The sequence below is a fragment of the Lathamus discolor genome, chromosome 6 (genome assembly GCF_037157495.1).
Source record: "Lathamus discolor isolate bLatDis1 chromosome 6, bLatDis1.hap1, whole genome shotgun sequence".
NCBI classification, from domain to species: domain Eukaryota; kingdom Metazoa; phylum Chordata; class Aves; order Psittaciformes; family Psittacidae; genus Lathamus; species Lathamus discolor.
This window is the reverse complement of record NC_088889.1, coordinates 1,205,361-1,217,520: the sequence shown is the minus strand read 5'-3', so window position 1 is coordinate 1,217,520 and position 12,160 is coordinate 1,205,361. Positions and strand designations below refer to the sequence as shown.

The 12,160-nt window shown below is 51.9% G+C and overlaps 1 protein-coding gene across 1 annotated transcript; it reads left to right on the top strand.

Annotated features, from left to right (window-relative positions):
- The first annotated feature begins 235 nt into the window (after window positions 1-235).
- Window positions 236-1,669, top strand: LOC136017096 (protein bassoon-like). Its single transcript, XM_065685099.1, has 2 exons — window positions 236-1,015; window positions 1,066-1,669. Exons 1-2 carry the CDS (start codon window positions 359-361, stop codon window positions 1,294-1,296), a joined length of 888 nt encoding a protein of 295 aa, XP_065541171.1. The 5' UTR covers window positions 236-358; the 3' UTR covers window positions 1,297-1,669.
- Window positions 1,670-12,160: the final 10,491 nt, after the last annotated feature.

Sequence of the window (12,160 nt, the reverse complement as noted above, 5' to 3'; positions counted from 1 at the left end):
GCTGCCCGAGGGACGCCCGGCCCTCCCCGGGACCAGCGCATCGCTGTGGTCCACGCCGGAGCTCCGGGTCCCTCCACACCGCCGCAGCCCCGACAACACCGCGCTGCGCCTGCCCTCACCGCGCGGCGCAAAGCACGACGGGAGTTGTAGTCCCTCGGCCGCTCCCTTTCGCTGGAAGCTGCCGCCAGGAAACTACATCCCCAGCAAGCACCGCGGCGGCGGTGGCGCGGCGGTGCATCCTGGGATATGTAGTCGCGGTGCTGCCGTTGCAGCGGGTGCGGTGGTCGGTGGAGGTTGTGTTTGCCGGCGGAGAGCGCCGAGATGGCGGTCGGCAAGGACCTGCTGCAGCTGGACCTGTATGGACTGCTCGGCGTCGGCGAGAAGGCGTCGGAGAAGGAGGTCAGGGCAGCGGCCGGGAGCCGCCACGGCCGGCACCATGGGGCAGCCCACGGAGGGACGGCAGGAGCTGCCCAGCCAGCACAGCCCGAAGCCGCGTCTGCACACTGCTGGTGCTGCCGTCTGCTTCTCCAGCCAAGCTCCAGCCTCAAAGACCGGCACAAGCGAGAGTCTCCTTCACCCGCATGGGCAGCTACCGCAGCGGGAGCCGTTCCCGTGGCCTCTTGGCTCATCCTCAGCCCAGCCAGCCCTTCCCAAGCCAGACCACAGGGAAGGGGAACCCGCAAAAGGACCAGCATCAGCTTCAGTCCCGCGAAAGAGAGATGTCAGCCTTCAGACCAACCTCACCACCACCCAAGGCAGGCGGGAGGCCAGCCCTGTGGACGAGAGCCAGCCTACTGCTTCGGCGGCTACTGTCATCTCCCGGCTGGTGCTGAGCAAGGAGGTGCACAGCAAACTCGAGGCACACATCGCAAGGAAATGCCTGGAGATGGAGCAGCGCCAGCCCCCGGCAGCTGCGCGGGACTCCACGGCCACGCACCGGTCCCTGCCCAAACGCCTTTGGGACGGGGCTCGTGGCGGCGACCCCTGCCTCAAACCGCGGTGCCAGACAGCCCAGGTCGCACCGCAGCAGCACCGGGCACCCCTCGCCTCCCGCCCGGTGCCCAGGTCCGCGCCCCAGCAGCAGGAGGTGACCCCGGCGCCGCACTCCCGTGCCCCGAGGCTGCAGCGCTACCGGGGCCAGCGCGGCACAGAGCGGCCATGGGCGCAGTCGGCGCCCGCGAAGGAGCCAGGTGGGGCAGGGCTGCAGGCCAGCAGCCAGCCCCTCGCACCCATCGCAGTCCCCCTAGCACCCAGCACCTCCATGAGCCCTGGCAGGAACGCACCCAGCTGCCCTGAGGCACCGAGCTGGAGCAGGAGGCACATCCTGCCCGAGCTGTTTTTGAGCATGAAGGAGAAGGCCGAGAGCTGGAGCAAGAAGACAGATGTGCGAGAGAAGAAGGGTTAGATCCTGGCGAGGGATCCCACCGCGACCAACATGCCCAGGGACACAGAAGGCCCTCAAGGTGGTTTCTGTGTGCATGATGAGGGGCAGTGGGACGGTCCCAGCAAACAGCATCGAGCCCGTTCCACTGCTCCAGCTGAATCCACAGCAGACAGCCCTCAGGTGGGGCCTTCAAAGTGGCCCTGGGAGGGACAAGGATGCGAAGACGAAGGGCAGGGACTGCGGTTACGCACCCAGAGTCCAAATAAATCCTCGTTCTAGCCCGAATGTGGGAGCTGCTTTCCGGGCCCTCTGAGCGGGATGTGACTGCGGGCTGGGCAGGGCAGGAGGGGAAGGTGTGGTAGTTAGGGTTCGGCGGTCGGAAGATGTCGCGCTGCACGGAAAGCTAAGAAGATAAAGCCCCTCTCCCTAGAGCCAGTAACGCTTGGTTTGTGATGTAAGCAGACGGAAATGACGTTGTAAACTCAGGGTATATAACGCCGTATTGATACGCGGATTGACTCCACAACTCGTTAAAGTTGTAAAGTAGGTATGCTTTATTCAGCGCTGAGGTGCATGGGGATCGTTCCTCCAAAGTATGCACACCCAAGGTCGTTCTTCCTTTACATTTATTCCCTTACGCCTATGCATATGTTAGTATCTGTCCCCGCTTCGTATTATAATGAGCTAGAAGGTCCTTTGCGCCTGCGCAGTGCCCCCTCTGGTCATGGGCAGGGGTCTCAAGATGAAGTAAATGAGTCTTCCTCTTCTTAAACTTTTCACCTTTTGCTCTTTGGGCATGGCTTTAGGGTTTAGTTGGTACCTCATCCATAAATCATCATCTTCTCCCCCTTATCAATAGGCCCAGACATTCCCATTTCCTTGTCAATAGTTGCTTACCAGTAGAATCAGGCCTCTGTCTCCAACCCATATCAGTAGTAAGCATGATAGGTGTTTACAGCAGACAACACTTTTGTTTAAGCAAGGGATTTTTCTAACTCTCTTATACAATCCCCTGTATTTTTCCTTTGTACATTTCATTAACCCTGTATCAATCCCCCCTTTTCTATAAAGTAAGTAAATTCTTTTAGTATATTATTTATGACAGAGTTATCCATGTTCTTTCTATCGATTTACAAAGTGATTTTGATATACATTGTACAATTCATTAACCCTGTATCATCCCCCCTTTTCTATAAAGTATGTAAATTCTTTTACTCTTCAGACAAGTTCCTCTTTCAACCAATTCTTGCGGAAGGTATCTCTCAGCACCTTATTATGTATATTTGATAGAGAGTTCAAAATCATTATGTATCGTAACATTCGCCAGTTCCAAACAAATAATTCAATAGACAATATGAAACTAATACTAACTAACATTAGAAGAACAATAATGGGGTGACACAATGTATTCAGTATGCCAGTTGCAGTTGGTGGTCATCCCAAAGGTACATTTCACCAGTGGTGGCTTGTATCTGGTCCTACCCTTAGTAGGACTCTGCTTATTTCTTCCATATTATCTTCCATCATCTTTGGTAAGTCGTGGGAAATGGGCGAGGTGCCTGAGGATTGGCGGATGGCAAAGGTCACACCAATCTATAAGAAGGGCAAGAAGGAGGACCCGGGTAATTATAGACCGGTCAGCCTTACCTCCATCCCTGGAAAGGTGATGGAACAACTTATTCTTGACTCCATCACTAGGCATATCAAGGATGAGGGGGTCATTAAGAACAGCCAACATGGTTTTATGAGGGGGAAGTCATGTATGACCAACCTTATAGCCTTCTATGAGGAAGTGACTAGGTGGAGGGATGATGGTAGAGCGGTAGACGTGGTTTTTCTTGATTTCAGTAAGGCATTTGATACTGTCTCCCACAGCATCCTCATAGATAAGCTGAGGAAGTGTGGGCTTGACGATCAAGTAGTGAGGTGGATCGAGAACTGGTTGAAAGGAAGAAGGCAGAGAGTTGTGGTCAATGGCGCAGAATCTAGCTGGAGGTCTGTGACTAGTGGAGTTCCTCAGGGGTCGGTGCTGGGACCGGTGCTGTTTAATATTTTCATCAATGACCTGGATGAGGGAACTGAGTGCACCCTCAGCAAGTTTGCTGATGACACAAAACTGGGAGGAGTGGCTGACACACCAGAGGACTGTGCTGCCCTTCAGTGAGACCTGGACAGGCTGGAGAGTTGGGCGGGGAGAAACTTGATGAAATTTAACAAGGGCAAGTGTAGAGTCTTGCATCTGGGGAAGAACAACCCCATGTACCAGTACAGGTTGGGGGTTGACCTGCTGGAAAGTAGTGAAGGGGAAAGGGACCTGGGGGTCCTGGTGGATAGGAGGATGACCATGAGCCAGCAATGTGCTCTTGTGGCCAAGAAGGCAAATGGCATCTTAGGGTGCATTAGAAAGGGAGTGGTTAGTAGGTCAAGAGAGGTTCTCCTCCCCCTCTACTCAGCCTTGGTGAGGCCGCATCTGGAATATTGCGTCCAGTTCTGGGCCCCTCTGTTCAAGAAGGACAGGGAATTGCTTGAAGGAGTCCAGCGCAGAGCCACAAAGATGATTAAGGGAGTGGAACATCTCCCTTATGAGGAGAGGCTGAGGGAGCTGGGTCTCTTTAGCTTGGAGAAGAGGAGACTGAGGGGTGACCTCATCAATGTTTACAAATATGTGAAGGGTAGGTGTCAGGATGATGGAGCTAGGCTTTTTTCAGTGATATCCAGTGATAGGACAAGGGGCAATGGGTGTAAACTGGAACATAGGAAGTTCCACGTTAACATCAGGAAGAACTTCTTTACTGTAAGAGTGACAGAGCACAGGAACAGGCTGCCCAGGGGGGTTGTGGAGTCTCCTACACTGGAGATATTCAAGGCCCGCCTGGACAAGTTCCTGTGTGATGTACTGTAGGTTACCCTGCTCTTGCAGGGGGGTTGGACTAGATGATCTTTTTAGGTCCCTTCCAACCCTTGGGATTCTGTGATTCTGTGATTATGATGGATGCCTGTTTTTCTGGACCCCTCTTATCAGTTCTGGATTTTATCAGTTGGTGGGATATAACTGGTGCTGAATATGCAAAGTCACACCCAGTGATCTTAGTAAAATTATAAAAACAAAATTAGAATGATTCATGATTTCATTATCATTATCCTCACAAAAGCACAAGCGTTTCTTAAGCACACACATACACAATATATACAAGTACAATATATACAAGTACAGTCCTTTGAGTCCTTTGAAATCTGGATGGATTTCAAAATGATAAGTGCCTTGTTCTGTATCAAGGCATATGTTCTTAGTATCAACTGCGTTTCTTCTCAGGCCTTCACTGTTCTAGTTGGAAAGGCTTCTGGTCAATCTGAATAGATATCCGTTAGTGCCAACAAATATCTATACCCCCCTTTTCTTGGCAGTTCTGTAAAGCTGATCTGCCACTGTTGTCCTGGTTTGTTGTCCCTCCCAGTTTGACCCATTTTGGGTTTAGGATTACTTTTGGGGTTTGTTTGGAGGCAGAGATTACACTGGTGAGTTACCTGTTGAATAATAGCATACAGACTTCTGGCCATAATTTTGCTTACCAAATATTTATATCGACTCCCCAGTTGATTTGATGTGCATTCTTTACTAAGGACCATAACGAAGATGAGGGCACAATTATCTTTCCCTGTGGTGTACTAGCCCACCCTTCATCTTGACCTATAATTAATTTCTGATCTTCTTTATTATAGTTTGGCTTACCTTTTAGAGAAATTTTTCCCATCAGGAATTAAAGCTCCTTCAATTGTTATCTCGCCTTTTGCAGCTTCTTTTGCCTCTCTGTCCGCCAGCTCATTTCCCTCCTCCAATTCTGAGCTCACCTTCTGGTGTGCCTTGATGTGCATAATTGCCACCTTCTCAGGTAGTTGGACCACTTCCAACAGTCTCAGTATTTCTTGTGCATGTTTAATGTTTTTCCTTGTGAATTCAACAGTCCTCTCCTTCCAAATGGCACCATGTGCATGCACAACTCCGAATACATATCTTGAGTCTGTATAGACATTTATGTTTTTTTCCTTTTGCCAGTTCCAGAGCTCTAGTCAGAGCAATCAATTCCACCTTCTGTGCAGAGGTGTTTATGGGTAGCGGTCTGGATTCTATTACTTTTTCCACTGATGACATAGCTGTTCCCAGTAAACCAGGTTTCTACGTCATCTAAAGGGGTATCTTTCAGATCCGGACGACTGGAATATGTGGCCTCAGTAGTCTGCTGAGGCTTGCTCCACCATGATGGCTTGATATTTCAGAAACCCTTGTGGGGAAAGCCAGTGCCCGCCTTTCACTTTCAGCACTGCAGACACTGTATGGGACACCAGCACAGTCATTTTCTGGCCCAAGGTAAATCTTGCATGTTTAGTACAACTGCTGCAACGGCCCTGAGGCATCCAGGCCATCCTTCAGCTGCAGAGTCCAATTGCTTACAGGCCCAAATCCTGTGCTAGTATTCCTAAGGCAATTTCTTGTTTCTTATGGGAGAAAAGAAAGAATGGTTTACTCACATCTGGGAGTCCTAAGGCTGGTGCCAACCTCAAGGCATTTTTAATTGGTGGAAGGCTCAAGTTGCTTCTCTTGTCACTGAAGATTCTTGTTGTAGTGCATATAGAGGCTTAACAATTAGTCCATGATGGTAGATCCACAATCTACACCATCCTGTCATACTGTCCAGGCCACACAGGACTCTTCTGTCTGGGTAGCTATTAGGATGTCATCTATGTACTGCAGTAACTTCTCTTCTTCCGGTGGGGCTTCCCAGGACTCTTAAAGTCTTTTGAAAGTTGTTCTCCAAACAGGGTGGGAAATCCCTGCGGCAACACCATCCACATGAGCTGGATTTTGCACCCACTCTTAGGGCTTTTCCTTTCAAATGCAAAGATTTTCTGGCTGGCTTCATGGAGAGGGAGGCAAAAGAAAGCATCCTTCAAATCTAGAACAGTAAATCAAGTTAGCTCTGATGTTAAGCATGTTAGCAAAGTGTATGAATTTACTATTACAGGGTAGTTATTTTGTTAACAGCCCATAAGTCCTGTACCACCCGGTATTACCCATAAGGTTTACAAATAGGTAAAATAGGGGTGTTAAAATCAGATTGGCACTCTTTTAGCAGTCCTAGCTGTAGGAAATTCTCAGTCATTTGGAAAAAAATTCCTTTCCTATCTTCCCTCTTCAGGGGGTATTGTTTAATCCTGATTGGCTGTTTTCTCTCCTTGAGCTTATCTGTATCGGGGGTGCATTTTTGGCCCTTCCAGGTATGTTTGTAGCCCATACCCCTGGGAATACCTGACCCAGTATATCTTCAACCTGACTTCTCCCTCGACATGATTAGTGATCAAAATTAAGCTTTTAACATCTCTATAGACTGTTGGTCCTTTACTTTTAAAGTGATCTCGCCTCCTTTGAAAGTAATGGTCGCTCCCAAGTGTTCTAACAAATTTCTCCCCAAAAGAGCTTTTGGGGAGTTAGGCATATACAAAAACTTATGGATGCCCCATTGTTTTCCCAATTGATATTTTAGTAGTTTACAAAAATAAGCCTTTTCACCTTGGCCAGTCTCCCCTTTTATCATCATATAATCGTCTCCAAAGGCATTAAAGCTTTATTTAAAACTGAATACGTTGCACCCGTATCAACCAAAAATTCCGTTCCCCCCCCCCCTTTTTTTTTTTTTCTCTTTTGTCCCCTAGCTCCATTGTAACCAGTGGATCTGCTAGGGAAGATTCCCCTGGTCCTGTCAGCCTAGTTCCAATTCAGTCACCCGAGCCACCCCATGGCACTCCCACTAGGGTAGTCTCCCTCCCGGCGTCCAAACTCCTCATAGCACTCACACCGATCCGGTTCCACAGAAGAGGAGGTCACTCCTCCACTTCTGTCCGACGTTCGTCCTCCACCAGTTTCAAAGCAACCAGCGCAGCCGTGGCTGTAGCACGACCCAGCTTTTTCTTTTCTACCTGTTTCCAATTCCTATGCACTCGCCATGCTTCCTCCTTCACTCCCATCCACATTTATTCATCAACCCTTCAACCCCGTGTGTCAACATGTCTGTCTGCCTGCCCCAGCACCCATCTCATGCTCAAACACAGGAACTGCGGGAGCTCCCCTCCTTTCCCCCTTAGTATTTTTCACAGGTGCTCACCCTGCTCTGCAGGGGTTACAGATGCCTGCCTCTGCAACAGCACTTCTGGTTTAACCCCTTCTTAACTCTGAATGTGAACATGCTGCTTGTTGCCAGTGACAGCAATTTCCTCCTCCTTATCAATACCTGACAGGACAGAGGCAGAGGGTGCTCCTCTCGGGGGTACCTGCGATACATACGTTTCTTGATTTCTGTCCCAATATCACAGGCTGAACAACATCTCTCAATCTTAGCTTTCTGGTTTTCCCTGTTCTTTTCCAAAACCAAAATTAGGGATCTGGCAGAGTTATATTAATTTCACATTCTGTCTGCCACTCCAGGTGCTTTCTTAAAGTGAAACATATCTGCATACATTACTTCATCGCATTTTCTTGGCCACCTCAAAACAAACATAAATTGTAAAAAAAATGTATTAGAATTCAGAGTTTCATTTTTAGGCCATTTTTCCTGATTTTCCAAAGTATGTAAAGGCCACCATTGGTTACAATATTTTACCAATGTTTTCTTGTTTACCGAGCCCCCAGAAGCACCTCCCAGTTATTTCCAATGTGCCAAAATGTAACCCAATGGGCTTTTCTTCACAATTCCCTTGTTTTGACCAGCTCCCATTTCAAACAATCTCTTACAAATCTCTATAGCTTCTCTTTCCCAGTGCTCTGCAAATGCACTTAAAATATGAGAGCACCTACACACAAGTTTTATGATATTCTCAGGGAATTCAGTAAGATAGTATCTCTGGGTTCTGCAGATCAACTCCCCTGTCGTTAGAACATGGTTTCAGTTCCAGCAAAATTTACACTGCCCTAATATCTACAGCAGGTTCCACTGTTCAAAACTTATTATGCACTCATATGTCAGGTTACGAAGGTTTTCCTAATATCCCCCGTTGATTGTCCCAGAAAGAGACACATTAATTGTTGTATTCCCATTTTATTTTCTCCTTTGTAACATCTTCTCAAATTTTCTTTGATACCTTTTATAAACCCTTTCTCAGTTTTCCATTCTAACTTCCCGGAAGTCCGCCAGGATTTTGTGGCTTTTCTCCACAAAGTAATCTTTTATTTCTGGTCACCGATTAGATAATTATAATTTTCTACCTGCCAGTGTTTTGTAGACACCCCGAACCGTATCTGCCCCACCGGTGTCCTGAGTGGCAATATCCACATGAAATGCCACCCGTCCCATACAGTTACACTCCTACAAGGCACATACTTTCACAGGGCACCCATCCACAATATCCACGCCGTAATCTCACAGGGCACCCAGCCACAATATCCACGTGAAATGCCATCCGTCACATACAGTTACACTCCTACAAGGCACACAGGGCACCCAGCTTTCTGAGCTGCTTGATGGTTATACACAGACAAGACACAGGACAGAAAAACATAAACGCTTCGTCCGTCTCCAGCCGCTCCCCTCGCGGAGACACGGAACCGCGGATTAGGACTCCACACTCGCTTCGTAGCTTCGCTATGTCTCAAGTCACACAGAAACACATGCGCTCCCACACACTCACACTAGGGTTCCGCTTGCCCTTCTCCTGCTTCCTACACGGTCATTAGCAGGTCCGCCCTGGCTCCCAAAACTTGGGATGCAGCGAAAACCCGATCCGCCTCCAGGATCGCTCGCAGCCGCGCTATCGGTCGACGAGCCCCCAGCTTGCGAGCCCTACCTGCCAAGGGGAACTCCGCTGTGCGCCAGACGTCTCTGCACGCCTTACCAGCAGCCCCCGGCCACGCGTACGCCTTACAGGCCCCCTAAAGTACCTCAATTACAAGCATGCCGTTTCTCCGCAGCCGGCACAGGTTGTTGTCTGTCACCGCAGTGAGCGGATGAGAAGCGGAGCTCCTCCAGGCAAGCGGCCTGGGGCGCCTAGGATGTCCGCTCCTCAGCCGATCCTGCAGCCGAACAGAGGCCTCCTGCCTGGCTCGCCAAATTGATACGTGGATTGACTCCACAACTCGTTAAAGTTGTAAAGTAGGTATGCTTTATTCAGCGCTGAGGTGCATGGGGATCGTTCCTCCAAAGTATGCACACCCAGGGTCGTTTTTCCTTTACATTTATTCCCTTACGCCTATACATATTTAGTATCTGTCCGCACTTCGTATTATAATGAGCTAGAAGGTCCTTTGCGCCTGCGCAGTGCCCCCTCTGGTCATGGGCAGGGGTCTCAAGATGAAGTAAATGAGTCTTCCTCTTCTTAAACTTTTCACATTTTAATCTTTGCGCATGGCTTTAGGGTTTAGTCGGTACCTCATCCATAAATCATCATCTTCTCCCCCTTATCAATAGGCCCAGACATTCCCATTTCCTTGTCAATAGTTGCTTACCAGTAGAATCAGGCCTCTGTCTCCAACCCATATCAGTAGTAAGCATGATAGGTGTTTACAGCAGACAACACTTTTGTTTAAGCAAGGGATTTTTCTAACTCTCTTATACAATCCCCTGTATTTTTCCTTTGTACATTTCATTAACCCTGTATCAATCCCCCCTTTTCTATAAAATAAGTAAATTCTTTTAGTATATTATTTATGACAGAGTTATCCATGTTCTTTCTATCGATTTACAAAGTGATTTTGATATACATTGTACATTTCATTAACCCTGTATCACCCCGTTCATGGTCCTCATGGAAGCGGCCGTCCCGCATGGGGAAGATGTGTTTAACGGGCCCCCGGCACCTTGGGCACACGGCTCTCCTGCGGGCCCACTCCTGGATGCAGGGCAAGCAGAAGCAGTGCCTGCAGGAGCTCAGGCAGGCTTCGCTGTCGGGGGGTTCCTGGCCCCTCGGCTCCATCGGCGCCGCCCGGGACCCCGCCTGCTGTTGGCCGGGGAAGAGCTGCCCCTGCCCGGGTGCTCCCCGTCCGCCTCCTCCCTGCAGACCAAAGCCATGCGGAGCTCAGCCCTGCCCGGGGGGCACCCCCGGCCCGAGGCAGGGAAGCCCCAGGAGGTGCCCGCGCTGCCTGGAGCGAGCCAGGGCCCATCCCGGGGCAGGCGAGCGGCACCGAGGGCACCTCCGAGCGCCCCCGGGACTCACCTCTCCGGCAGGAGCAGGGGGCAGGAAAGCGGCTCCCGGCCCGGCCGAGAGGGCAGCGCAGGGGCTGGGGGGGGGGGGGGCAGGTCGGGAGCGGTGCCCCGGGCCCTGTCCGGCGGGTGCCCAGGGGCCGGGATCCTTCGTCCCCCCGCAGCGGCCCTGGGACAGCGCCGGGGCCCCCGGGGCTGCCCCGCGCCTCCAAAGGGGCGATGTCGGCAGCGTCACAGTGGCCCCAGTGACATCACCGGGCTCCGGCCTTCAAAAGCAGACGCAGTCTCCAGGGCAGAAGGCTCCCGTTGCCGAGCGCCCCGTGCCGGGCTCCCCAGGGAGAGATGCAGTCTTGGCAGAGGGAGAGACTTGGACCCGTGGCACAGGGCCACGATGCCCATGGGGCTGACTGGAGCTGCTCCCCGTGAGTAAAGGCTGGGAGGCTGCACAGGGGCGCGCAACCTTGCACAGTTTTCCCTCAGGTCTCTTAATGGCCAGGCTGATGGGGAAGGGGAAAGGGAAGGGGGAGAGGAGGAGAAAAGGGCGCAGCACACAACTCTAGAGCAGTTCCATTGGAAGGGGCGTGCAGCAATCCCCGCGTCCAACAGCCAACCACGTCGGGGCTTGTCAGAAGTGAAAGCACATTCCATTGTAGCTCTTTCTCTTGGATGTGATGCTCCTGCTCAAACCTTTGCTCTTCCCAGGGGACGACAGTGCCTGACCCCTCCGAAACAGGCAGGCAGGAACTGGGAGCAGGGGAGCAGCGTCCCTGTAATGCACACACCCTGCTGTGCCCTGCAGTTCGTCTGTGTCAGGCCCTGCACAGCGGCTGACGCCGACTGCTTCCTCCGCCTCAGCATCCTGATCCTGGCTGTGGGGACCATCCTGTTCATCACCACCCGACAGCGAAAGGTAGGGGCTGCTCAGAGCCAGGGGTCACTCGGGGTGGGTGCTGATGAGGTCCCACCCAGCAGGCCCCTGTGCTCTGCTCTGTTCCCACAGGGTGACAAATGGAGCTGGCAATGGTGGCAGCGAGCGGCAGCACTGGAGACACCAAAGAGCCCCACGGGTCTTCCCTGTGACCCAAGGGATACCTGGGCATGGCCCCAGTGCTGGACGGGGCAGAGCAGGGCCCCTTGGGGCAGCCTGGCCCCAGTGCAGGCAGGCAGCCCCTGGGGGCCCTGGTGTCCCCAGCCCCATGGCTCAGGGCCCCCTCCCTGTTTCACCTGTGACAAGTGTGGGATGCTCCCCAACTGCGTGCGCTGCACCGAGGCTGCCCTGGAGCTGCAGCGAGGGATGCTGTCACCGCCGCTGGGGATGGACTCAGTGCCTGCACAGGACCACGGCACCTGGCAGGCAGTGGGGGGGGACCTGTGGGCGCCGCGGAAGCGGGGCTGCCTCTCCTGCCACCATCACAGCTCCTCCAGCTTCTCCACGAGCCTTGGCAGCCCTGAGAGCCTGACGGATGTCCGCCTGAGCCTGGACACGGGGACCCCCGTGCCGCGGGGCTCTGCCTCCTCCCGTGGGTCCTTGCGTGCCAATGGAGTCCGGTCAGCACTGAAGATGCACGTGGCCAGGAAAAGCTTGGAAGTG